The sequence below is a fragment of the Salmo salar genome, chromosome ssa13 (assembly GCF_905237065.1).
Source record: "Salmo salar chromosome ssa13, Ssal_v3.1, whole genome shotgun sequence".
Taxonomy (NCBI): domain Eukaryota; kingdom Metazoa; phylum Chordata; class Actinopteri; order Salmoniformes; family Salmonidae; genus Salmo; species Salmo salar.
Genome location: NC_059454.1, coordinates 44256910 through 44283279, shown reverse-complemented (window position 1 = coordinate 44283279; position 26370 = coordinate 44256910). Strand labels below are relative to the sequence as shown.

Genomic DNA, 26370 nt, shown 5'->3' with positions numbered 1-26370 from the left:
AGGCTGCATCAAACACTGCGGGCCTGTAGCTGATTATAGACAGAGACCCGCTCGACCTGCTCGCTCCCCTGGCCATTTGGGAATTGGGACACAGACCAAGTTAACAGCAACGGGGACATTGCCGGCAGGCTCCGAGAGAGCGATTGGAATAGGGCCCACTGGCTACGCTGACTTCTTTTGATGTTTCCATGTCACCTTGGATGAATGGAAGCTTAAATAGATGGGTGGACTGACTCTGAGTCTGACTCATATGTAGGCTATCGCATGTCTGAAATGGATATAATGAAAAGGATTTATGTGGAGGCGTTTTAGCTCAAAATGCACAAGAAGGAAGATTTAGACACCCACAATCTTTGCTTGTTCTGAAATTGTTTCTGTTGTAGAAACACAGATACAATTAGTCTTTCTGCAACATTTATTTTGTTGAAATATAATTTCATCTCTGATTTATTTTTTCTTATTGATCGCAAACAAATTGGTCATTATAATTTATAGAATTCATTTAATATTCAATAAATATAGTACCTAACATCTGATTTGGACCAAACTTTTTTTTACAGCTATGAGTTAGACATGAGGAATCCAAAGAAATAGTCAAAAGCTATCCACGGCCTTCCTGCCACACCCCACGACAATCACATCCTACATCCTGATATTACCAGGTTATGACCACTAGATGGTGTTGTTTCAGGGGATTTTTATTTAAAAAAAAATCTCTCCCAAGAAATTGTAAAAAGGGAGAATTCACCAAAATTACATATTGGTTTCTTTACCCTGTAAGCAGTCTATGGACAAGGCATGACAGCAATCCATGCTTTGGTTTTGTTGTCCACTGTTTCAAAGGCAAAGTTTTTAGAATTTGTGGCACAAATCCAATGCAAGTCAATGGTACCTATATTAGCATTTTCATGCTTCATGTCTAAATCAAATGAAGAATCTTAAAATGTGCTGTGTAACTCAATTAAGCGTGAAAATGCTAATATAGGTTCCATTCACAGAAGGCTGCTAAGGGGAGGATGGCTCATAATAATGGCCGGAACGGAGAGAATGGAATGGCATCACGAGCCCGTCCTCCCCAATTGAGGTGCCACCAACCTCCTGTGGTACCATTTGCCTTGTGCCACACATTGGATTTGTCACACAAATGCAAAAAAGTAAGCGTTTGAAACAGTGGCCAGGTAAACAAAACCAAAGCATGGGTTGCTGTCATATCTTGTCCATACACTGCTTACATGGTAAGGAGACAAATATGCAATTTTGTGAACTATTCCGTTTACATTAAGGGGAGGGGGTTCTTACAACAACAACAAAAATCTCTTGGAATAGCACCATCTAGTGGTCAGAACCTGGAAATATCAGGATGTACGATGGGATGTGACGATAATTGAATAACCGTGTAACTAATGGTTATAGGATGAAGACTGTCATGAAAATAAAACAGCTGTCAAAACCATTTCAATTAGGGATGCACCGATATGACATTTTTGACCGATATCCAATATTTTCCTTTCCAAAAAAAACCCCATGCCGATAACCGATATAACATTTTAGCTGCCTTTTTAAGCATTCTAGTACAGTTAAATATTTAACACACACACATATGGACGCAGCGGTCTAAGGCACTGCATCTCGGTGCAAGAGGCGTCACTACAGTCCCTGGTTCGAATCCAGGCTGTATCCGGCCGTGATTGGGAGTCCCATAGGGCGGCACACAATTGTCCCAGCGTCGTCCGGGTTTGTCCGCCATTGTAAATAAGAATTTGTTATTTACTGACTTGCCTAGTTAAGTGAAGGTTACACACCACACTTACCAAAACGTTATTTTGTTGGCATTTACATATGTCCCTATTACCAGTAAAACATAATCAAAGTCTATTTCTTTCACTTACTTGCTGTGCTGTTTCGTTGTTCATTTGTTCGGTCATTTCAGTCTCAAGCAGGATTTCATTCATCATGTCAAGCAGTGAAGTTGCGTCTCTGTCTGTCCGTCACCTCTCTTCCTCGGTGTACACGTTTGCCAGCAGCTCTTCGCTGTGCTTCAAGCATTGAGCTGTTTATGACTTCAAGCCTATCAACTCCTGAGATTAGGCTGGTGTAACCGATGTGAAATGGCTAGCTAGTTAGCGGGGTGCGCGCTAATAGCGCTAGTTGTTCCCCTTGCTCGGCAAGGGCCGCGGCTTTTGTGGCGCGATGGGTAACAATGCTTCGAGGGTGGCTGTTGTCGATGTGTTCCTGGTTTGAGCCCAGGTAGGGGCGAGGAGAGGGACGGAAGCTATACTGTTACACTGGCAGTACTAAAGTGCTAAGTTGCTGGATATTGGCGGGAACTAAAACATACTGTCGTACACATCAATCCAGAGCATCCCAAACATGCTCAATGGGTGACATGTCTGGTGAGTATGCAGGCCATGGAAGACCTGAGACATTTTCAGCTACCAGGAATTGTGTACAGATCCTTGCGACATGGGGCCGTGCATTTTAAAGGTAAAAACATATTTTTTACATTTTTTATTCAACTAGGCATGCTGAAACATGAGGTGATGGCAGTGGATGAATAGCACGACAATGGGCCTCAAGATCTCGTCATGGTATCTATGTGCATTCAAATTGCAATCGATAAAATGCAGTTGTGTTGGTTGTCTCGAGCTTATGCCATACCGTAACCCCACCGCCACCATGGGGCACTCTGTTCACAAGGTTGACATCAGCAAACCGCTCACCCACACGACGCCATACTGGTCTGCTGTTGTGAGGCCGGTTGGACGTACTGCCAAATTCTCTAAAACGACAACGGAGGCGGCTTATGGTAGATAAATGAAAATGTAATTCTCTGGGAACTGTTCTGGTGGACATTCCTACAGTCAGCATGCCAATTGCACACTCCCTGAACTTGAGACATCTGTGGCATTGTGTTGTGACAAAATTGCACATTTTTGTTGGCCTTTTACTGCCCCCAGAACAAGGTACATCTGTGTAATGATCATGCTGTTTAATCAGCTTCTTGATATGCCACATCTGTCATGTGGATGGATTATCTTGGCAAATGAGAAATGCTCACTAACAGGGATGTAAACTAATTTGTGCACATTTCTGGGATCTTTTATTTCAGCTCACGAAACATGGGATCAACACTTTACATGTTGGGTTTATATTTTTGTTCAGTGTAGATAAAGTTGACACAATAGCGGGAGTGTTTACTCAGTGGCGGTTCTAGACCATTTCAACTGGGGGGCGGCCAAGCTGGGGCCAGTTGTACTGTTAGAGGGGCCAGTTACATTAGACGTTATTGTTGTCATATCGTTTTCTTCACTGCATTGCAGGCAAAAGACCATGTTCATAATCATCATCGTTGCCACTGTCTAATAACGGATGTAAAAAAAAAGAACGATAGCAAAAATTTGTTATGTCAAAATTATTTCATACTCCACATTTAGGGGGGCCACAAGGGGGTCCAAAATTGTTGTCACAGGGCACTGCCCCCCCCCAGAACCGCTAGTGTGTTTACTAATGATTATAAGCAATTATTTTGCTGACTTAGTCTGTCAAACTTTCTACATCTCCTTCTTTCCAAATGTGCTTTGATGCTCAAGGAGCAGCTAAAACGCTAGATACACAGGGGTGTAGAATGCTATAAGATGTGTGAACTTTCATGCAATGCACATTTTCATTGCTTGCTAGTAAATAAATACATCGGTCTTCCTTTGAAAAAGGTTGGACATGTCTGACTATTCATGACTCGTTAAACAGCAGTCGACAAGGTTGTTCTGGCTCTGAGTCCGATAATGCGTTAATGTTGTATCAAATGGACAGTGCGCCAATCCTATCTAACCTGGTATGGTATGATTTGATACGGAATCTTTTCTTACTTTAAATGTATAGACTAATCAACGCTGATCAGGCCCGGTCCGATATTCCACCCTAGGCGAACCCCCCCCCCCCAAAAGAAATAATGCCGGACCCACCAATCCGCGCAAAGTAGTATAGTAGGCTAGGCTATACAGTGTCGGCTCGCAATGCGCTTTAATGAATGCTCATGTGGTAGCCTACCGTTTCTAAAACAGGCAATTTACTGTTAATCCCTGTCATTTGTTTATATTCATTTCTGTTAATGCATGTATTAATTACAGTAATTTACTGATCTCCTTCTCTGAGTGGAAACGTTGTTTGCAGAGTTAACATCCCGCTACACTTGAGAGAAACAAGTTTTGGTTTATTTCATACCATAACTTACGCGCTCCATGTGAGCAATGAGCATGTGACTGGTTTCTCTGTCCTGTTAATGTTGACAGAGCTAGCATAGAAGTACCTGGCCTGCTTCTAACAAATGTCAAATGTAGGAAAGAGCCCAGCTGGGCTTCTCAGTAATGTTTTCTTCACCTCACACAGTAAGTCAACGAAGTCCTTTTAAATATACAGTTCCAGTCAAAAGTTTGGACACCTACTCATTCAAGGGTTTTTCTTAATTTTTACTATTTTCTACATTGTAGGATAATAGTGAAGACATCAAAACTATGAAATGACAAATGGAATCATGTAGTAACCAAAAAAGTGTTAAACAAATCAAAATATATTTTAGATTCTTCAAAGTAGCCACCCTTTGCCTTGATGACAGCTTTGCACACTCTTGGCATTCTCTCAACCAGCTTCATGAGGAATGCTTTTCCAACAGTCTTGAAGGAGTTTCCACATATGCTGAGCACTTGTTGGCTGCTTTTCCTTTTTATGGGGGTGTGTGAGTTTTCTGATTCTTTCTAGGCCAAGGCCTATACAGTGCATTCAGAAAGTATTCAGACCCTTCTCTAAATTTTGTTACGTTACAGCCTTATTGTAAAATTGATTAAATTAAATTGTTTCTTCATCAATCACCGCATTCTTATCGGCAGACTCAATAGCCTTGGCTTCTCAAATGACTGCCTCACAGTCTCTATGTGGGTGCCACAGGGTTCAGTACTAGGGCCGACTCTTTTCTCTGTATATATCAATGATGTCGCTCTTGCTACTGGTGATTCTCTGATCCACCTCTACGCAGATGACACCATTCTGTATACATCTGCCCCTTCTTTGGACACTGTGCTGTCGTGTCTTTGGGTCACCATTAAACTGAAGACATGTTTATCAATTAACTCCCTGTAATTATTATCACACGATTAAACTGATTAATCGTTTAATTGTAATTAACTAGGAGATCGGGCCACCAAGGAAAATATTCAGATTACAAAGTTATAATTTTCCTAATATAACTTTCCTATATTATAACGTTATATATTATATTCTATTATAGTATAGGCCGATTATCTTCTGGTTTAAATGGGGTATTTTACCTCGCGTCCAGTCTCATTCCAAACGTCTTAAATTGTTGTATCTGCACGAACCCAGCCTTTACTAAGAGTCATCCATACATCAATTGTCTTAAAATCATTTATTTACTAAACTAAGTAATTCACAGAAAGCATACAAACAGTAATTATCATCACAAAGAATTGGTAGAGTAATGTGCCCTAGTGGGCTAAACAGGCATGGCTGGTCTGTTAGACAAAGGGTCATAAAAAGTTCAGCTGAGGAGGCACACAGAGTTCATTAATATTAACAATTGATATGCTAATCCTTTGCACATGAACGCTCACTCATTCGGGAACAATTGCAATCAATATATATTTACGCTCAGTGTGTCGTCGGGATCCTTGTTGGAGCGTCGTTCTGTTGGAGAGTTTTGTCCGCGTTCTCTCTCTCTCTCTCTCTCTCTCTCTCTCTCTCGGTTAGAATGGATCTTTCAAAGCAACATTCATTAATGTCGTCATAGAATGGATGTTTCGTCGGTCTTCGCGTTCAATGATATAATTTCTAGCTGCAGACTATTAATTAATATCAAAGACTTGTTCTTATTCTGTCGATATCGATAGTCTAAAAGTTAACCACGTGGTATAGTTCACTTTCAGTAGAGGAATTGGATGGTAAAACCTATTGGCCAACTCGCAATGGAGTGGAGGCCTGGTCTCCAGACAGTAAATCAGGGTGGGGTTTTATAGTGAACATAGAACAGGCTTGTCACATGACGCCTGGTCCTGTCTGTGTCCCTGGGGGGTGTGCCGATGACTGATTTAATCTTTGAACATAGAATGTATTTATCACATTAACATCAGTACACAGCATCTCAATGTATCACAAATAGCTTTATCCTTATTAATACATTCTATACAACCATTTGGATGCAAGTCCGATAGCTGAGGCTATTATATAAACAGTTTTATGGTAATATGGCTATATCGTCTCTTCTGAGTATCACAAAATTGTACCAAGCGGACCAGTTTGTAGCTGGATTCTTCACCAATCTCCCATACCTTCTCCAGAACATACATGTCATTCAGTTCCCCAATTCTGTGAGTTGGAAGAATTTCCTGTGTCTCTCTATGAACCATGTGGCAAGAGATTCTCCTCTAGAATTTTACAACCCTTCACACAGGGCCTGGGTGGGGGAGGTAGGTTGGGGGATGGTGCAAGGGGGAGGGGGTCAACTGTCCTCCCTGTACTCAAAGAGGCCAACGTCATGACAGTGCTAACAAACCTCCAGACGAGCTTCAACGCCATACAACATTCCTTCCGTGGCCTCCAACTGCTTTTAAATGCTAGTAAAACTAAGTGCATGCTCTTCAACCGATTGTTGCCCGCACCCTCCTGCCCGACTAGCATCACTACTCTGGACGGTTCTGACCTAGAATATGTGGACAACTACAAATACCTAGGTTTATGGTTAGACTGTAAACTCTCCTTCTAGACTCACATTAAGCATCTCCAATCCAAAATTAAATCTAGAATCGGCTTCCTATTTCGCAACAAAGCCTCCTTCACTCATGCTACCAAACATACCCTCGTAAAACTGACTATCCTACCAATCCTTGACTTCGGCGATGTAATTTACAAAATATCCGCCAACACTCTACTCAGCAAACTGGATGTAGTCTATGACAGTGCCTTCCGTTTTGTCACCAAAGCCCCATATACTACCCACCACGGCGACCTGTATGCTCTTGTTGGCTGGCCCTCACTACATATTCGTCGCCAAACCCGCTGGCTCCAGGTCATCTATATGTCTTTGCTAGGTAAAGCCCCGCCTTATCTCAGCTCACTGGTCACCAGAGCAACACCCACCCGTAGCACGCTCTCCAGAAGGTATATTTCACTGGTCATCCCCAAAGCCAACACTTCCTTTGGCCGCCTTTCCTTCCAGTTCTCTGCTTCCAATGACTAGAACGAATTGCAAAAATCACTGAAGCTGGAAGCTTAAGTAGTATCTCTACTTGCACATCATCTGCACATCTATCACTCCAGTGTTAATGCTATATTGTAATTATTTCACCTCTATAGGCTATTTATTGCCTTACTCCCTACTCTTGTATATTTGCACACACAGTAAATGTATTTATTTATTTATGTTTAACTCTGTGTTGTTGTTTTTGTCGCACTGCTTTGCTTTAACTTGGCCAGGTCGCAGTTGTAAATGAGAACTTGTTCTCAACTGGCCAACCTGATTAATTAAATAAAGGTGAAATAAAAAATAAATAAATAAATCTACACACAGTACCCCATAATGACAAAGTGAAAATAGGTTTTTAGAATTTTTTGCAAATCATCCTTCAGATGTTTCTACAACTTGATTGAAGTCCACCTGTGGTAAATTCAATTGATTGGTCAGGATTTGGAAAGGCACACACCTGTCTATATAAGGTCCCATAGTTGACAGTGCATGTCAGAGCAAAAACCAAGCCATGAGGTCAAAGGAATTGTGTGTAAAAAGGGAAAGGAAAGGGGGATACCTAGTCAGTTGTACAACTGAATGCCTTCAACTGAAATGTGCCTTCCACATTTCAGAATCAGAGAGGTGGGTCAGGCTGCCTTAATCGACATCTACATCTTCGACGCCTGGGCAACAGTGGGTTAACCGCCTTGCTCAGAGACAGAATGACAGATTTGTACCTTGTCATTGAGCTCCAAGACAGGATTGTGTCGAGGCACAGATCTAGGGAAAGGTACCAAAAGATTGCTGCAGCATTGTGGCCTCCATCATTCTTAAATTGAAGAAGTTTGGAACCACCAAGACTCTTCTTAGAGCTGGTCACCCAGCTAAACTGAGCAATCAGGGGAGAAGGGCCTTGGTCAGGGAGGTGACCAAGAACCCAATGGTCATTCTGACAGAGCTCCTGAGCTCCTCTGTGGAGATCATCAATAAAATGTATTTATAAAGCCCTTCTTACATCAGCTGATGTCACAAAGTGCTGTACAGAAACCCAGCCTAAAACCCCAAACAGCAAGCAACGCAGGTGTAGAAGCACGGTGGTTAGGAAAAACTCCCTAGAAAGGCCAGAACCTAGGAAGAAACCTAGAGAGGAACCAGGCTATGAGGGGTGGCCAGTCCTCTTCTGGCTGTGCTGGGTGGAGATTATAACAGAACATGGCCAAGATGTTCAAATGTTCATAGATGATCAGCAGGGTCAAATAATAATAATCACAGTGGTTGTCGAGGGTGCAACAGGTCAGCACCTCAGGAGTAAATGTCAGTTGGCTTTTCATAGCCGATCATTCAGAGTATCTCCACTGCTCCTGTTGTCTCTAGAGAGTTGAAAACAGCAGGTCTGGGACAGGTAGCACGTCCGGTGAACAGGTCAGAGTTCCATAGCCGCAGGCAGAACAGTTGAAACTGGAGCAGCAGCACGGCCAGGTGGACTGGGGACAACAAGTAGTCATCAGGCCAGGTAGTCCTGAGGCATGGTCCTAGGGGGGGAGGGAGAGAGGGAGAGAAACTTAAATTCACACAGGAGAAATACAATAGATATAACAGACAGCCCCCCGACACATAAACTACTGCAGCATAAATACTGGAGGCTGAGACAGGAGGGGTCGGGAGACACTGTGGCCCCATCCGACGATACCCCCGGACAGGGCCAAACAGGCAGGATATAACCCCACCCACTTTGCCAAAGCACAGCCCCCACACCACTAGAACCTTCCAGAAGTACAACCATCTCAGCAGCACTCCACCAATCAGTCCAGCATCCTGGAGTCGCCTCTTCACTGTTGACGTTGAGACTGGTGTTTTGCAGGTACTATGTAATGAAACTGCCAGTTGAGGACTTGTGAGGCATCTGTTTCTCAAACTAGACACTCTAATGTCTAGTTCAGTTATGCACCGGGGCCTCCCAGTCCTCTTTCTATTCTGGTTAGAGACAGTTTGTGCAGTTCTGTGAAGGGAGTTGTACAAGATCTTTAGTTTAATGGCAATTCTCACATGGAATAGCCTTCATTTCTCAGAACAAGAAAAGACTGACAAGTTTCAGAAGAAAGGTCTTTGTTTCTGGCCATTTTGAGCCTGTAATCGAACCCACAAATGCTGATTCTCCAGCTCCTCAGCTAGTCTAAAGAAGGCCAGTTTTATTGCTTCTTTAATCAGAACAACAGTTTTCAACTGTGCTAACATATTTGCGTAAGGGTGTTCTAATGATCAATTAGCCTTTTAAAATGATATACTTAGATTAGCTAACACAACGTGACATTCGAACACAGGAGTGATGGTTGCTGATATGGGCCTCTTTACGCCTATGTAGATATTCTATAAAAATTCTGCCGTTTCCAGCTACAATAGTCATTTACAACATTAACGATGTCTACACTGTATTTCTGATCAATTTGATGTTATTTTAATTGACCAAAAAATTTGCTTTTCTTTCAATAACAAGGACATTTCTAACTGACCCCAAACTTTTGAACTGTAGTGTATATCCTACTAACGGGACATCTATAACTGTAATATATTATGTTTCACCGAGTCATGGCTGAACAACGACGTGATTAACATACATCTGGCGGGTTTTAAGCTTTTTCGGCAGGATTGAACAGCGGCCTCTGGTAAGACAAGTGGAGGATGGCCTATGCATATTTGTAAACAACACCTGGTACACAAAATCTAAGGAAGTCTCAAGGTTTTGCTCGCCTGAGGTAGAGTATCTCATGATAAGCTGTAGACCACACTATTTACCAAGAGAGTTTACATCTATATTTTTCGTAGCTGTCTATATACCACGCAAGACCGATGCTGGCACTAAGACCTCACTCAATGAGCTGTATAAGGCCATAAGCAAACAGGAAAACGCTCATCCGGAGGCGGTGCTCATAGTGGCCGGGGACTTTAATGCAAGGAAACTCAAATCAGTTTTACATTTCTATCAGCATGTTAAATGTACAACCAGAGGGGAAAAAACTCTAGACCACCTTTACTCCACACACAGAGACACATGAAAAGCTCGCCCTCCATTTGACAAGTCTGACCATAAAGCAGGAAACACCAGTGACTCGGTCAATAAGAAAGTGGTCAGGTGAAGCAGATGCTAAGCTACAGGACTGTTTTGCTAGCACAGACTGGAATATGTTCTGGGATTCTTCTGATGGCATTGAGGAGTACACCACAACCGTCACTGGCTTCATCAATAAGTGCATCGATGACATCGTCCCCACAGTGACCGTGAGTGCATAACCCAAACAGAAGCCATGGATTACAGTCACCATCCGCACTGAGCTAAAGGGCAGAGCTGCCGCTTTCAAGGAGCGGGACTCTAACCCGGAAGCCTATAAGATATCCCGCTATGCCCTCCGATGAACCGTCAAACAGGCAAAGCATCAATACAGGACTAAGATCGAATCGTACTACACTAACTCCGACGCTTATCGGATGTGGCAGGGCTTGCAAACTATTACAGACTACAAAGGGAAGCACAGCCACGAGCTGCCCAGTGACACAAACCTACCAGACGAGCTGAATTACTTCTATGCTCGCTTCGAGGCAAGTAACACTGAAACATGCATGACAGCACCAGCCGTTCAGGACGACTGTGTGATCACTCTCCCCGTAGCCGATGTTAGTAAGACCTTTAAACAAGTCAACATTCACAAGGCCGCAGGGCCAGACGGATTGCCAGGACGTGTAGTTCGAGCATAGACTGACCTACTGCCAAGTGTCTTCACTGACATTTAAAATCTGTCTCTGACTGAGTCTGTAATACCAACATATTTCAAGCAGACCACCATAGTCCATGTGCCCAAGAACACTAAGGTAACCTGCCTAAATGACTACCAACCCGTAGCACTCACGTCTGTAGCCATGAAGTGCTTTGAAAGGCTGGTCATGGCTCACATCAACACCATTATCCCAGAAACCCTAGACCAACTTCAATTTGCATACCGCCCTAAGAGATCCACAGATGATGCAATCTCTATTGCACACAACACTGCCCTTTCCCACCTGGACAAAAGGAACACCTATGTGAGAATACAATTCATTGACTACAGCTCAGCGTTCTACAACATTGTGACCTCAAAACTCATCACTAAGCTAAGGACCCTGGGACTAAACACCTCCCTCTGCAACTGTCTCTTGGACTTCCTGATGGGCCACCCCCAGGTGGTAAAGGTAGGTAACAACACATCCGCCCCGGTGATCCTCAACACGGGGGCAGTCCCTCCTGTACTCCCTGTTCACTCATGACTGCATGGCCAGGCACGACTCCAACACCACCAAGTTTGCCGATGACACGAGTGGTAGGGCTGATCACTGACAACGATGACACAGCCTATAGGGAGGTCAGAGACCTGGTCGTGTGTGCCAGGACAACAACCTCTCCCTCAATGTGATCAAGACAAAGGAGATGATTGTGGACTACAGGAAAAGGAGGACCAAGCACGCCCCCATTCTCTTTGACAGGGCTGTAGTGGAGCAGGTTGAGAGCTTCAAGTTGCTTGGTGTCCACATCACCAACAAACTGTCATGGTCCAAACACACTAAGACAGTTGTGTGGAGGGCACTACAAAGCCTATTCCACGTCAGGAGACTGAAAATATTTGGCATGGGTCCTCAGATCCTCAAAAGGTTCTACAGCTGCACAATCGAGAGCATCCTGACGAGTTGCATCACAGCCTGGTATGGCAACTGCTTGGCCTCCGACCGTAAGACGCAACAGAGGGTAGTGCGAACGGCCCAGTACATCACTGGGGCCAAACTTCCTGCCATTCAGGACCTCTATATCAGGTGGTGTCAGAGGAAGGCCCTAAAAATGATCAAAAACTCCAGCCACCCTGGTCATAGACTGTCCTCTCTGCTAACACACGGCAAGCTGTACTGGAGCACCAAGTCGAGGTCCAAAAGGCTTCTAAACAGCTTCTACCCCCAAGCCATAAGACTCCTGAACATCTAATCAAAGGGCTACCCAGACCCCTCTTACGCTGCTGCAACTCTCTGTTTTATAATCTATGCATTGTCACTTTAACTCTACCTACATGTACATATTACCTCAATTACCCCCGCACATTGACTCTGTACCGGTACCCCTTGTATATAGCCTCACTTGTTATTTCACTGCTGCTGTTTAATTATTTGTACTAATTTCTATTTAACACTTTTTTCTTTTTTTCTTAACTTAAAGCATTGTTGGTTAAGGGCTTGTAAGTAAGCATTTCACTGTAAGGTCTACACCTGTTGTATTCAGTGCATGTGACAAATACAATTTGATTTCATTTGAAGTCTCGGAATGTCCTTGAGTGGCCCAGCCAGAATCCGGACTTTGAACTCGATCTAACATATTTCGAGAGACCTGAAAATAGCCGTGACGCTCCCCATCTAACCTGAGAGCACTTGAGAGGATCTGCAGAGAAGTATGGGAGAAACTCCCCAAATACAGGTGTGCCAAGCTTGTGGTGTCATGGCTGTTATCGCTGCCAAAGGCACTTCAACAAAGTACTGAGTAAGGGGTCTGAATACATATGTAAATGTGATATTTTTTTTAATTTTTAATTTTTATAAATTTGCAAACATTTTATGAACCTGTTTTTGCTTTGCCATTATGGGGTGTTGTGTAGATTGATGAGGGGGGAAAAAAACGTATTTCATCCATTTTAGAATAAGGCTTTAATGTAACAAAGTGGAAAAAGTCAAGGGGTCTGAACACTTTCCGAATGCACTGGACTTCCATTAAGAAAGTTTCCTAAAATATCCAACTCTTTTAATAAGACTCAAGCGCTCCTTTTATGATTTCATCTAGTAAAAGGCCTATTTTCAGTCGCTTAAGCTACATGATTTCTCTCACTGCGGCCTTCTCTCTTTGAAGAACTTATGCCACTGCCATCGAATGACCGCAGCAAGGTCTGTGACGTAATGTGAATATTTTGGAAAAAGTGGGAGAAAACCTATCCGGCTTTGTTTGAATGGTTTTGCGCATCGAGAAAGTGTTTTTTTTTTAATACAGATTCTATTTTGTGCAGACAAGGACAAGTTAGACATATATCTTTATGTTGACTCTGTTAATGTTGTCAGTACAAAAATGCAACAGATCCTGTCCAACCTGGCATTTCTTAATTTGTTGAATTTAATATTTAGAAGTAATTACCTGGATAATAATGAAATGCCATGATAATTACGAAGTGTAATGACTTGTTTCAAGAAGCATATCCATGTAATCAAGTGTACAAGTAAAAGTCTGTCCCCCACCCCTCCTTCTGCTTCATCCAGTTTTTGTCCTTGATGTGGCACACACAGCCCGTTAGTCCACACCATGAGTATAACGAGTTGCTGGTGTATTGTCGTGTGTAGATGGACTGAACTCACACATCTCTGCCCAAATAGACTCAGAGGATTGTGTTTTAGTGTGGGCAGTGTAAGAGGCCTAACACCAGCCTGCTGTATTGGCTTGCTGCTCTCCGCTCCACACACAAGGCTGCATCCCAAATGTCATCGTATTCCTGATATTGGGGACTACTTTTGACGAGAGCCCAGTGGGTCAAAAGAAGTGCACTAAATATGGAATAGGGTGCCATTTGGGGACGCCGGCATAGGCTGTGAGGTCTGTTAGGAATCAAGCTCTCTGCTTCTCTGCCTTGTATGTGTTCCGTTTCCTCCTTTTGAGCTCACTGGGGAAGGGTAGGCCAGCCTGCTTTTTATAGGCAAATAAGATGCAGCCTTTGTATTTTTCGAGAGAGACGAGAGATTGAACAGTGGAAACATGATAAGTGCTACTAAAACGAGTGGTCTATAAAAGGTTGTAAGTCAAGTACTAGGCTATATGAATGTACAGTTACACTGTGGTTACATTGTAGGCCTACCTGGCAGTGTGTTTACCATGTAAAAAGGCATATAACAGGTTGTAATTAGATGGTTTCTTACAGAGATTTACATGGTTACAGATCTACATGGCATCTTCAGTGGATGTTATTGGAGGAGAAAGTGATGCTGTTGTATAATCTGTTGTGTGTGTGTGTGTGTGTGTGTGTGTGTGTGTGTTGTGGGACTTGCGTTGTGTAATAGTTGTTGCCAGACGTCATCTAGAGGCTTGTGTTGGGACGTTAGGACAGAGTGCTGCTGAAAAATGTATGCCATAAACCACCCCCCCCCCACCCCCACCCCCAAGTATCATCTCTTCTCTACCTTCCCTCTCCTGTCTCTCCATCCCTCTCTGCTCCCATGCTCCACTTGAAGTCAGGTTGTGAGGTTTAGTGAAGATAACTTGGTCATTCAATGTTAATGTCCTATCCCCAACATTACATCACATCCCATGATTAACATTTCATGACCAAGTTATCTTTACTAAACTTCCCAACCTGTCTTCCCTGTGGGGAAGAGGGGAAAAGAGAGCGGGTGGGATAGAAGAGAGGGTGGGATAGAGAAGAGGGAGGAAGAGGTGAGGAGAAGAGAGGGAGGAGGAGAGCGAGCGAGGGAGGGTGGTAGTACTCAACAGGGACAGTTGACAGACAAAGTTGAACCCAGGCCTGTAACCGCCAAACAAGCTTTAGGTCCTGTCAGTTCAACTGTACTCACACACGGTCGGGAAGGAGAAACTAAACGGTGTTGAATGTGTGTTATGTCACATTTGTCAATAGTAGACTATAGGCCTATGCTCGGAAATGTGAGTTGAGAGAGGTGGGTGAAATCAACTGAAACTGCAGATTAGATAGAAGGTGGGTGGGCCTAAATGGCCTAAGAGGAAATGTCCTGAAACAGGGAGGGAATTTGTCCAATACAATCTGATTTTGTCCAATGCTTGTTTTCTTTGTCCGTTGCATGTTTTGCTACGTTGTGCACTAATGAGTACGACCCAGAGCAGCATAGGCCTAAATCTAATTTACAGTGTTGTACCTTATTGGCAACAATTTTTGATGGGCGAGTTTCAAACTCTTGACAATTCACACCTTCCAACACCAGCTGAGAGTAGTGTGTCTCCCATTCATCAACTGTAGTGTGCCCTTCCCTTCCTAGCTAGGAGCTAGGTCTCTTCTCGTTAGACTAGGGGTTTGTCTGGAATGAACATGGGTCTCTCGGCATTCTGAACGTGCTTGGTTTCTGTTTTGCTTGTGGCAGTAAAGTCACTGAGAAAGTGGGGTGACAGCAGCAGACAAGAACGGCAAATGAGATCATACGATAAGGGCCACGTCCAAAATGGCACCCTATTCCCTATGTAGTGCTCTACCTTTGACCCGGGCCCATGGGGTTGAGGTCAAAGTGGTGCACTATGCAGTGACATAGGGTGCCATTTGGGACGTATCCGGGATGAGATGAAAGATGGTTGTTGAGGGTCACTAGGGGAGTAGGATGGCGCACAGATATTTGAGCTGTGGAATTAGAGATGACATCCTTCAAAAACTAGGCGATTGGGGGGGGGGGCATTGACGTGTAGTCTACTGGACTATAGAGTGGTAGTTGAATCTGAAAGATGGAGGGAGCTGGCAAAAAGAGAGAGAGAGAGAGAGAGAGAGAGAAAGAGCCTACAGAAAAGAAGAGCGAGAGACAGAGTCAAGAATGGGTGCTTGGGGACTAGTGGTGGGTGTGATGGAGAAGTCTATGTACTAACCAAATGCTAGCTACCTTCTCTCCTGTAAGCTTCTCCTCATTCATTGGCCAGCTGAAAGCCCCTTGTATGAAGGAAACACCACCAGGGAGACCTCATCTCGCTGCCTAGCTTTGTGTGTGTGTGTGTGTGTGTGTGTGTGTGTGTGTGTCAATGTGTGTTTTCCTCCCTGCTTGGGTAGGTTATTTTTAAATCCATTCTGCTTCCTGGCTGCCCTGACTACAGCTAGCCTACCAGCAGGACAGGAGTATTCCTGCTTTGTTGTTTTCTGGACTAGTCTACTGGAGGACTAACTGAACCGATTTGAGGAAATTAAGAAAAGGAAAGAAACGACAACAATGTTCTCTTCTCCTCTCCCACAGTTACATTGCAAACTCTTTGCAAAGATGGGGGACGACCGACCTTTTGTGTGCAACGCTCCGGGCTGTGGACAGGTAAGCCGTCAACTACCTCCATCTTGTCTCGGGTTTCAGGTGTGTATGTGTATGGTTGTACTTGGTGTGTGTGTGTGTGTGTTTGTATGGTTGTACTTGGTATTTGTGTGTGTGTGTGTGTGTGTGTGTGTGTGTGTGTGTGTGTGTGTGTGTGTGTGTGTGTGTGTGTGTGTGTGTGTGTGTGTGTGTGTGTGTGTGTGTGTGTGTGTGTGTGTGTGTGTGTGTGTGGTTGTACTTGGTATTTGTGTGTGTGTGTGTGTGTGTGTGTGTGTGTGTGTGTGTGTGTGTGTGTGTGTTTGTATGGTTGTACTTGGTATTTGTGTGTGTGTGTGTGTGTGTGTGTGTGTGTGTGTGTTTGTATGGTTGTACTTGGTATTTGTGTGTGTGTGTGTGTGTGTGTTTGTATGGTTGTACTTGGTATTTGTGTGTGTGTGTGTGTGTGTGTGTGTGTGTGTGTGTGTGTGTTTGTATGGTTGTACTTGGTATTTGTGTGTGTGTGTGTGTGTGTGTGTGTGTTTGTATGGTTGTACTTGGTATTTGTGTGTGTGTGTGTGTGTTTGTATGGTTGTACTTGGTATTTTGTGTGTGTGTGTGTGTGTGTGTGTGTGTGTGTGTGTGTGTGTGTGTTTGTATGGTTGTACTTGGTATTTATGTGTGTGTGTGTGTGTGTGTGTGTGTGTGTGTGTGTGTGTGTTTGTATGGTTGTACTTGGTATTTCTGTGTGTGTGTGTGTGTTTGTATGGTTGTACTTGGTATTTGTGTGTGTGGATTTGTGTTAGTGTGTGTTGTCTATAGCAGTTGACTCTGGATTAACTCTAAGTGAGTATCCTCCTCATTCAGTTGATTGGGAAGTTGAAACTGACGATGTTCATTCATACTGTACATAGCCTAGTTCTGTCGTGAAATGAATGGAAGTTCCCACTGCTGTCAGTGGAACAGAACATGGGTAGAGAGTAGACATGTTTTAGTTAGCCATCAACCGGCTTATGTTTCTGGCTGAGTGTCCACATGGACAACACATTCCTATTGCCGGTCTGCTTCTGTTCTCTCGCCTACTCCTTATTGGCTTGACAATGACTAGCTAGGAAGCTAGCTCTGTTGCGAAACAATTCTAATGTAGGCTATTAAATGGATTAGCTCTGCTTATTCTGTTTCTCTGGAAGAGCCCTCGTGGACGACACAACGCCATCCAGGTGACACACACACACACACACTGATCGCACTGTTAGTGATAGCTAGCTAGTCGAACATGGGTCTCTCGGCTACTTCTGTTTCTCCGTGAGAGCCCACATGGACAATACACTGATCACTGACAGAGACGGCTAGCCTAGCAGTGTTGCGATACATTGCTAACAAGGATGTGTCTCCTCCACTCAGCCAGCCAGTGAGTCACAGGCAGCAGGCAGTACAGATGAGTAATCTAGGCGCCGTTATTGTTTCAACCCGTCTCTGTCTCACTTCTACTGCCCTGCAGACACGGAAGTTGAAGACCCACATAGTGACTCGGCTGGGCACAAAATGTCTGTGGCTGAAGGCAACCCAAATGGCACCCTAGTCCCATAGGGCTGTGATCAAAAGTAGCGCACTCTATATGGAATAGGGTGCCATTTGGGATGCCACCGTACTGGAGGTTAGCGACGCGCAACACGAGTGAGACTGCTTTGGCAGTAAAGTATGTCTACGACTACACAAGCCACAATCATGTCTCATGTAATGTTGGTTTTGGCCAGCAGAACATGATGAATATCAGTCATAACAAGACAGGTGTTGTTGTACTCTGTTCTAAGGTGCTAGATTTCACCTATAGGCTAGTTGTTTTAAAGCCTAGTACGACATTACAATACAGTCCCAGTGAAGACGTCTTTTCAACACCTCGCACTCTCTGGTTCTTCCCTCCTTGACTATTGATGCCGTGACTTAAGACTTATACGCCTTGTTATTAGGAAACATTATAAAGGCTCCCACATGCTTATAAAAGTGTTACCACCTATTTTACTGTGGACAGCTTGCAGACAACAGATGATTGTATTGTTAAGAGAGTGGACATGGAATTATTGATGTTATTACTTTGTCTCTTTTTATTCTAGAAGAAATCATTAGTGTTGTCCTCGGCATTTTAGTGTTTAGACACTGTACACACACACACACACACACACACACACACACACACACACACACACACACACAGTAACATGCGTCTGGAATGAATCATTGATTGCTTGTTGGCTCCATTTCCCTCTCGGAACCTTCAGGACACCAAGGGACTCAATTGAAGTTACCACAACACTGAGTTTGACTTCCACTTTACTTGCTTCTGTTAGGAAATTCAAGCTACCACAACAAACATTTTAGCTTCCACTTGACTTGCTTCTGTAAGGACAACAATGTTGTAACATATTTAATTTATTGACATGATTCATTTATTAATCAGTTACAAAAAGGCTACAATGGATGCTAAAATAAAATGTACAGGATGTCCTTTGAGATTTGGTTGAATCAACACTGATGTCTGTCTGTAGCTGACTTGCCAGTGTTAGTGTGTGTGTGTTGGGCAATATTATGATAGTATCGTCTATCGACGATGATTGACAGCCATCGCCGATGGTGACGACATCGTGATGTGACGGACAATGCTTTAGCCTATTTGAACTTGACTGGCGCCGCGCAGGCAAGAACGGAGTCTCGAAGTGCACAGCACAGCAGCACAAGTGACATTCTGGGTACTTCCTATTTGCTAAAGCCTATTTCAATAAGTATGTTGCATACAGAACGCAAGCGAGGAATATAGGCCAGACAGAGCCGATTAATTCCACCGACGCGCCGTAGAATGACACTACTTTACTATCTTGTGTCTAGCTGTTTAAAAAAAACGTAGGCTATATACACTATAGCCTTCTCTCCATTCGATAGGCTATGAATATGACTTTGGGCTATAGGTTACACTTTGATCGTTTTATGCATGGCTTTCTCCCGATCAAACAATTAACGTAACGGAGTTCCATCTTAAAAAGTTGCTTGAATAGCCTAAAAACCTAAGGTAGCCAGAGGACCGCACAAAAAAAAAAGAATGAACATTCATACACCCACTACTGTAAGTCGCTCTGGATAAGAGCATCTGCTAAATGACTAAAATGTAAAAATGACTAATAATGAGAGAGCGAGAACAAACAATATCAATAGAAAAACGTAATGACAAGTTTTAAATCAAGTTTAAGCTTATTGAGAAAGAAATGATCCATGCGGGCCAGAAAAATCCCTTCATGCAACATTTAAAAAAAAACAAATGGCCGATAACCTGTCTTAAAAAAATGTAGGACAAGTTAGTCACAGTCACTTAGTTGCCAAATATTCTAGCCTGGTGTTGTCCTAAAGTTGCTGCTTTCAAAAATCGCAAGAATGAAAGTCTAATAGCCCAGGCATAGGCTATTCTCAATCAAAGCTTTATGAGTGAGATTATTTATGTATTATTTTATGGGGCTAATTAAGCAATTTATTTTCCAGTTCTGAATAACCTAGAGTGCTCCCTTACTCACTATGGTAAGACCGTTCCTCATCAGACAGTCACCGCTCCATCATGTGCACCACACACACACACACACACACACACACACACACACACACACACACACCTGTTCTATGCTGAAGCTCCTCCACCAGAAATAAATATTCGAAAAGATTTGCCTGCACTTAGTCTCTACCCGGGCTTTCAACATTATCTTTCGTCATGATTTGTCCTGTTGAAGCATTCGATTTCACGCTATAGCCCAACTGTAATTTTAGCTGAGTAAAAATAATATGGGGTTGGCCAATAGGGGGCAATACCCTCGTATATCACAATGTGGGTTTTTATGGCTACATAATCACGATAGGATGAAGATTGACATCACCCAACCCTAATGTGTGTGTCAACATGTTGTGAATCATCATAGCATAGTGTGTTGATGCTCCTTGGGTGTGTTTTGACACCTTCACACTCAAACACTTGGCTGCCCTTTTGCGTGTGTGTGTGGTGTGTTATTCAGTCCGAACAGATCAGAAGTATGATTTTATTCAGGTCATGTCCAGACCTTGTCTTGCTATGGCACATAGCATATTCATACGGGGAAACCTGTCCTGGTGTAAGTCTGGCCTTTCCCAGAATCCTTCTGTACAGTTTGAGTTTACAGCGACAGGGTCTCCATTTTGACCTGTTTGCTATTTATTGTTAGATATGATAATCCTTACTTCCAGTATCTCCTACGTACGTACAGGTCAGAGAGACTAATTTTAGATGGTTCCCCCCCAGCCCTACCCAGTTGTCTTGGTCACAGGAAAGATACTGTCAGTCTGTGAGACGTATGAGTGTATTGGTGACGCTGCCGCTAGCTGTTACTGGCTAAAAATATGCTCCTGACACTTGACAGTGTTTCCACTTGGCTCTCTCTCTCTCTCTCTCTCTCTCTCTCTCTCTCTCTCTCTCTCTCTCTCTCTCTCTCTCTCTCTCTCTCTCCGTCTCTCCGTCTCTCTCCCCTCTCTCACAACTGAACTTGTTACTGTGACACTCACGCAGCCGGAAATAGCCTTCATTTCAGAAGAAGACGGCGGAGAAACTAAAGTCTGTGTCACAAGTAGCACCCTATTCCCTATGTAGTGCACCACTTTCGACCAGAGCCTTTGGGCCGTGGTCAAAGTCGTGCATTAAATAGGAAATAGGGTAACATTTGGGCCTCAAGCCTAAAGCCATGATGATTAAAATTCCACCTACTGCATCCCCTCCTGATTCACCTCCACGGTCGCATTCATCAGGGTAAAATGTATCAAAAAGCTTTGTAACAGCAAACTAAATTGTTTTTCTTATTGGACATAGTGACACGTAGTCCGTCCCGGTTTCAGCGCGTTTCCTTCCTTTTGGTGCCTAATGAACACAATCTAGTTCTGTAAACTAAAACTAAACCAAAGCAACTCCAAAAGGGAAGAGAACAAATACAGAAAGACTGACCGAGGAAGACTATTGTAGGACCTTGGTGTGCCTGCCTGACTGGCACATGTGTGTCCTGTCTTTTGCAGATGGGCTGGAACTAGAGAAGAACACATACCTTGAATAAACACATACTTGTGCACTAGGCTACTTGTTTAGTGGACCATAAGTCTTACAAATGCAGTAGTAGAACAAGTGCACAGCAGATGCTAGATACATTTTTGTACCTTTTTTTTATTTTACTAGGCAAGTCAGTTAAGAACAAATTATGTACAGTAAGCCAGCAAGCAGGCCTAGCATTCTACTTCCCTGCTGAGAAAGCTGTTGAGTCGATGTGTTTTCAGTGTCAGCAGCATTTTGTGGCATATAGCGGTAGTCAGCCATGGCTTTTCCAAGACATGTTGTCTAGTTTGAAAGGGCTGTGGTACAAAAACCAGAGTGTATTGTACATCACAGATATTCTTTGTGGTGCAACCCAACGTGATACCGTATGAATGTGTTCCAAAAGATAGCAAGTCAAATGTATATGATTCTGTGACTTGACTTCTGATATTGAGGTGGTTTCTGGCACCTAACTGACTGAGCATCAGGCCTAATAGATTATCACCTCTCTCTCTCGCTCTTTCGCTTTCTCTCTTTGTGTGTGTTCACGGATCTACCCCAACCCGATTACCCGGGATCCGACCAGGTCAGATGAAAACATTTTGTAGTTAACCCTCAGATTATGAAAACGAACTAGTGCGCACTACACGTGACGCATGGTAAAATAGCCTACTTTTCGGTGAGGGGGACGACGCAGCGGAAATCGGGGATAGCCTATAGGTTATATGAAGTGACTTTCTGAGACATGGAGTCCTTCTTTGCTGACGTGAAGAAGAAACGGAATGAAAGAGAGTAGCCTACAGGCCAAGGATGAAAAACCAACAGCCAAATTGTGTTGTATGGGCCTCATTTTATGCACGTTGTATGTAAGGAGGGGAAAGGGTTGCCCATATTTTAAAGACCTTAGCTATTACATTTTATTTAGTCAATTTACTAGTTTATGTAATTTATTTGTTTAGGCTTGGCCTATTTAGTAGGCTATTTTGCTATTTTAATTAAAAAATATAAGTAAGTAATGTTGAATGACTCGAGTGATAGGCTATTTGTAGGCATAAAGCTGGGACGCACTCAAACGCTAGTTTCGTGGCTTCGTTCAAAATAAACAAGTTATATACTTTAATGCAGAGTTACCGACACGTTCTTTCTGATCGTCTTTAATAAACAACATTGTTGACCAAGTTAATCTGCTCATGTTGTTTTCGTGTGGTAGACTGATATTGTAGAAAATATTGTCGTCTTATGTTGAAAGGCTCCCGATTTGATTCATCGCGTAAGGCACGGTATCAGGTCTTCTCTCTTCAATGATTACATTTGAATTAACTCTCCGGGCGGTAGGCCTGCATGTTCGCTTTAAATCCCCAATTGTTGCAAATGAATGCAGCAGACTCCATCCTTCCGTAGACTATTTAACATATATTTTTAATTTGAAGCTTGCTGGTCAAACAGGCTATAGCCTACCTTTTTTAGTCTAAATCAATGATGATCAAAACAGTTAAATAGACTAGATTTTAATGTTGAACAGTATAAGAATACAGAATATTACAGTAGGTCACAGACTAAAGTGAATTATTTGCTGGTCTCCATATGTAAAAGCTAAATAAAAAAAATAAAAAAATGTTTTGAATCAATTTGGATTGAATGCAGACCCGATCCAATTTGGATTAGATTCTCTCACAATTCTGACATATTTCGAGTCACATCTGGTCCACCTCGGATCTGAATCGGATCGAATATTTATTTTCAAAGAAAATGACCGGATCCTGTCGGGGTCGGGTGGGAATTTCGTGGATCCGGTTCGGATCTCATTTCGGGATCCGGTTCGGATCTCATTTCGGGATCCGAGGAGACCTCTAGTTGTGTGTGTGTGTGTGCGCGTGCGTTTAATCAGCTTCATAAACTCTCTCTCCCTCCCTCTAGAGGTTTACCAACGAGGACCACCTGGCTGTACACAAACACAAACATGAGATGAGTCTGAAGTTTGCCCCTGCCAGGACTGACTCTGTCATTATCCAAGGTACTGGTTCTCCTAGTGAGTCTGGTCTATTCAACTTTATTACTCTACTGTTTGTACTGTCGCCTCTTTACTTTGGTACTCTTGTCAGTTGTTGGTGTGTACCCAAAATGTCACTCGTTGTGATCACCAAAACATTTTAGTCAGAAATAGCATCTCTGTCACCACCTGTCTTGTTTTATTTCCCTGAAGACCTTTAGTTGAATATTGTATTATTTTGATTATCTTTGAAGCTACAATCCTTAGTTGAAGAATAACAAAGTGTTACTGCCTTTGTTTTGGGGGAAAAAAGCTGAGGGAAGGGCCTGGAGAAATGTAGTCTTTGTCAAATTGATAGAGCTAGGGAAGCAATAAATGACCTTCCATGATATCAAAATGATAGTTTTAACTATTGTTTACAAACATTGGAGTAAAACAAGGAGGGAGTTCTGTTATCCTGAGCCGTGGTGCACCGGTGTATGGTCCGTGATGTGAAAGGTCGAAAGTGGTGAGGGAGGAGCGCCCTTCTCAAATCTGCACCGCACTGTCAGGCTGTCAACAAGGCAGCGTGGTGCAACATCCAGAAACATGCAGCCTTTTTCTAAAAAAAGATATAGTCTCGAGAACCCCACCCTAGTCAACACTGATGGACTCTTTTGGCATAGACAAACTACGTCACTGCCTACGTCGATAAAGGTGGAAAAAACACATTCTGGGGAGTCTCCCAATGAATCACGAGGCAGATATGCCAGAACTCCACAATTCAAAACCCAAGTTTGCAGGCATAACCTTTGTAGTGGTAGTTGATGCAAACTAGCCCCTTGTGAAATACACTCATAAAAAAGAACCTCTGTGATCTCCATCTTGCTAGCTACTATTTTATTGAAGCGGATATTGTAATCAAGCAGATAAAGTAGTGACGTAGGCAGAGATGGCGTTCCTCTATGCCAAGAGTCCATCATTGAAACCGAAACCTAGACACTTGCCTCGGGTCGGGTTTTTGAGACTAAAATATATGTTCAAATGTTCAAACTTGTTTTCATTGGGAAGGCAGATAGAGTTTTTTTTTAATCAAATGCAATTACTTTTGCATGTGAAAACACAGAATCCTCATGCCACACACGGGAGGCAGCCCGGTTCCAAAACTAATGCAGTCACTTTTCACCCAGTGCAAACTCCTTCCACTGGGGTAACCCGGGCCAGATAATCAAATGCCCTCAAGTTTATATTTTGGGTTCTGATGGGGTATGGTAGTTGATATAAGCTCATGAGCCGTTTCAAAGTTATATTATTCAATAATCAATGGGTGTGTATATATAATTAATTTATAAGTCCAAAAATGTATGTAGCAACTAAGGATTCTAGCTTTAAATCCCCACGCCAAAGTTTTTCAGAGTAAAACATCCATCCATTGGCTGTTTTTTTTACACGGTAACTATGGAAAAAAAGGTGAGAGATTTTCTAAAATAGACGTTTCTCTGTGTTTCTCTTCCTCCTGTTCCAGACCAGACCCCTACTCCCACTCGCTTCCTGAAGAACTGTGAGGAGGTGGGGCTGTTCAACGAGCTGGCTAGCTCCTTCGCTGAGGAGTTCAGGAAGGCCCAGGAGGATGACGACAAGCGGGCCAAGAACCCTGTGAGTAGAACCCAGGTGGTTCCATGGACCACGTTTGCCTAATGCGTTACTCTATCTGAGACCTGAAGACTTGCGTAAGCTCTAGGCTTTAGGTCAGTGGACTAATAGTCTTGTTACGCTCAGAAGACCAGGATCGGAACCCAGTCAGTCACATGAGCAATGGGCTGGAATGGGATTGGAGTCCTGGATCTTCTCCTTTGCTTTGTAGTGTCTCACAGTCTCCCTCCCTCTCTCCTCCAGCTCCCTGCCCCGAACAGGGAGGTGGCCCTGGACATGAGCCTGCAGACGCCTTCAGCAGAAGCCGTGAAGGTGAAGGAGGAGAACCTTGTTGAGGTTGACTCCTCCCCACCAGGAAGTCCAGATTCCTTTTCCAGCATGTCAGACAGTAGCAGGGACACCATGGTGAGAAGAGGAAAGGTAGGGGTCAAAACTAAGGGGACATGACTGACCAGCAAACCCATGTTGAATGACCTAATTGGTTAGGATTAGAGTTCTGGGTTGGCATGCCAGTCACATTCCTTCAGTCGCACCCAAAGGTAGGGGACAGGGGAGGGCCAGAGGAACAGGTAGTAAGTAGGTATGAGAGACCAGGATGGGCACTGTTTGTTTGTTAATGGGGGTCGAATGGATGACAGGATAGAGGAACAACATGCCTGCTGTACTCCTCCTTTACTATGTCTATGTGCTATCAAGGAACAATCCAGAATGCATTGGAAACGAGTCATTATTGACCTCATGCGGACCTTATACTCATCACCCGGTGTTGAACTAGGCATCTCTCCTGTCTTCTCCTCAGGACACTCCCCCGAGGCCAGCGCTGAGTTCGGCCCCCACCCCCACAATCGTGAGGCCTGGCGCCCTCCCGGTGCGGCCCAGACCAGGCTCTCTGCCCCTCCACCTGGGCTTCGACGCCCTGCAGCCCACCATGCCTTCACCCACCTCTGTCATCACACCCACCCCACCATCCAACCGCTCCGTATTGGGGTGAGTGACTGGTCCTCTCGTCACAAGCCTGGTTCCAGATCTGAAGATGGCATAAGCAGTTCTGGAACCAAGCTAGTCCTCCGTGGGGCCTGGAGATCCAGTTAAAGATGGCTGTTATATGCTGAATCCCACTTCAACCCTTTTTTACAATCCCTACCCCCCCTGTAGAACTGAAAGGATTGGATAAGTGTATCCTATAGGGTGTGAATTCCACATAGCCTATCAGAGGGCAAGATGGAGATTTCCAAATAGATTTTTCCCCCCAGCAATAACCCTCTACCTCTCTCTTCTAGCTCTCCCACAGGCCACTACCCCATGATGATGCACCTTCCCAACGGGCTCCTCCCTGGACCCATGCAGATACCCTCTGTCATATCTGTAAGTAACCTGCCT

General features: G+C 43.7%; 1 protein-coding gene across 2 annotated transcripts in view; it reads left to right on the top strand.

The window, feature by feature from the left end:
- atf7a (activating transcription factor 7a) overlaps positions 1 to 26370 on the top strand; it is a 52783-nt gene that overhangs the window by 15250 nt on the left and 11163 nt on the right. Inside the window, exons 2-7 of one of the 2 annotated variants that reach the window (XM_014135742.2) lie at positions 16238 to 16309; positions 23286 to 23382; positions 24863 to 24993; positions 25234 to 25395; positions 25790 to 25977; positions 26271 to 26355. In XM_014135742.2, the coding sequence (XP_013991217.2) occupies positions 16262 to 16309; positions 23286 to 23382; positions 24863 to 24993; positions 25234 to 25395; positions 25790 to 25977; positions 26271 to 26355 (711 nt within the window). In that variant the 5' untranslated portion in view covers positions 16238 to 16261. Of the gene's footprint in view, positions 1 to 16237; positions 16310 to 23285; positions 23383 to 24862; positions 24994 to 25233; positions 25411 to 25789; positions 25978 to 26270; positions 26356 to 26370 lie in introns of both variants that reach the window. The other variant, XM_014135739.2, reaches the window with a different exon arrangement.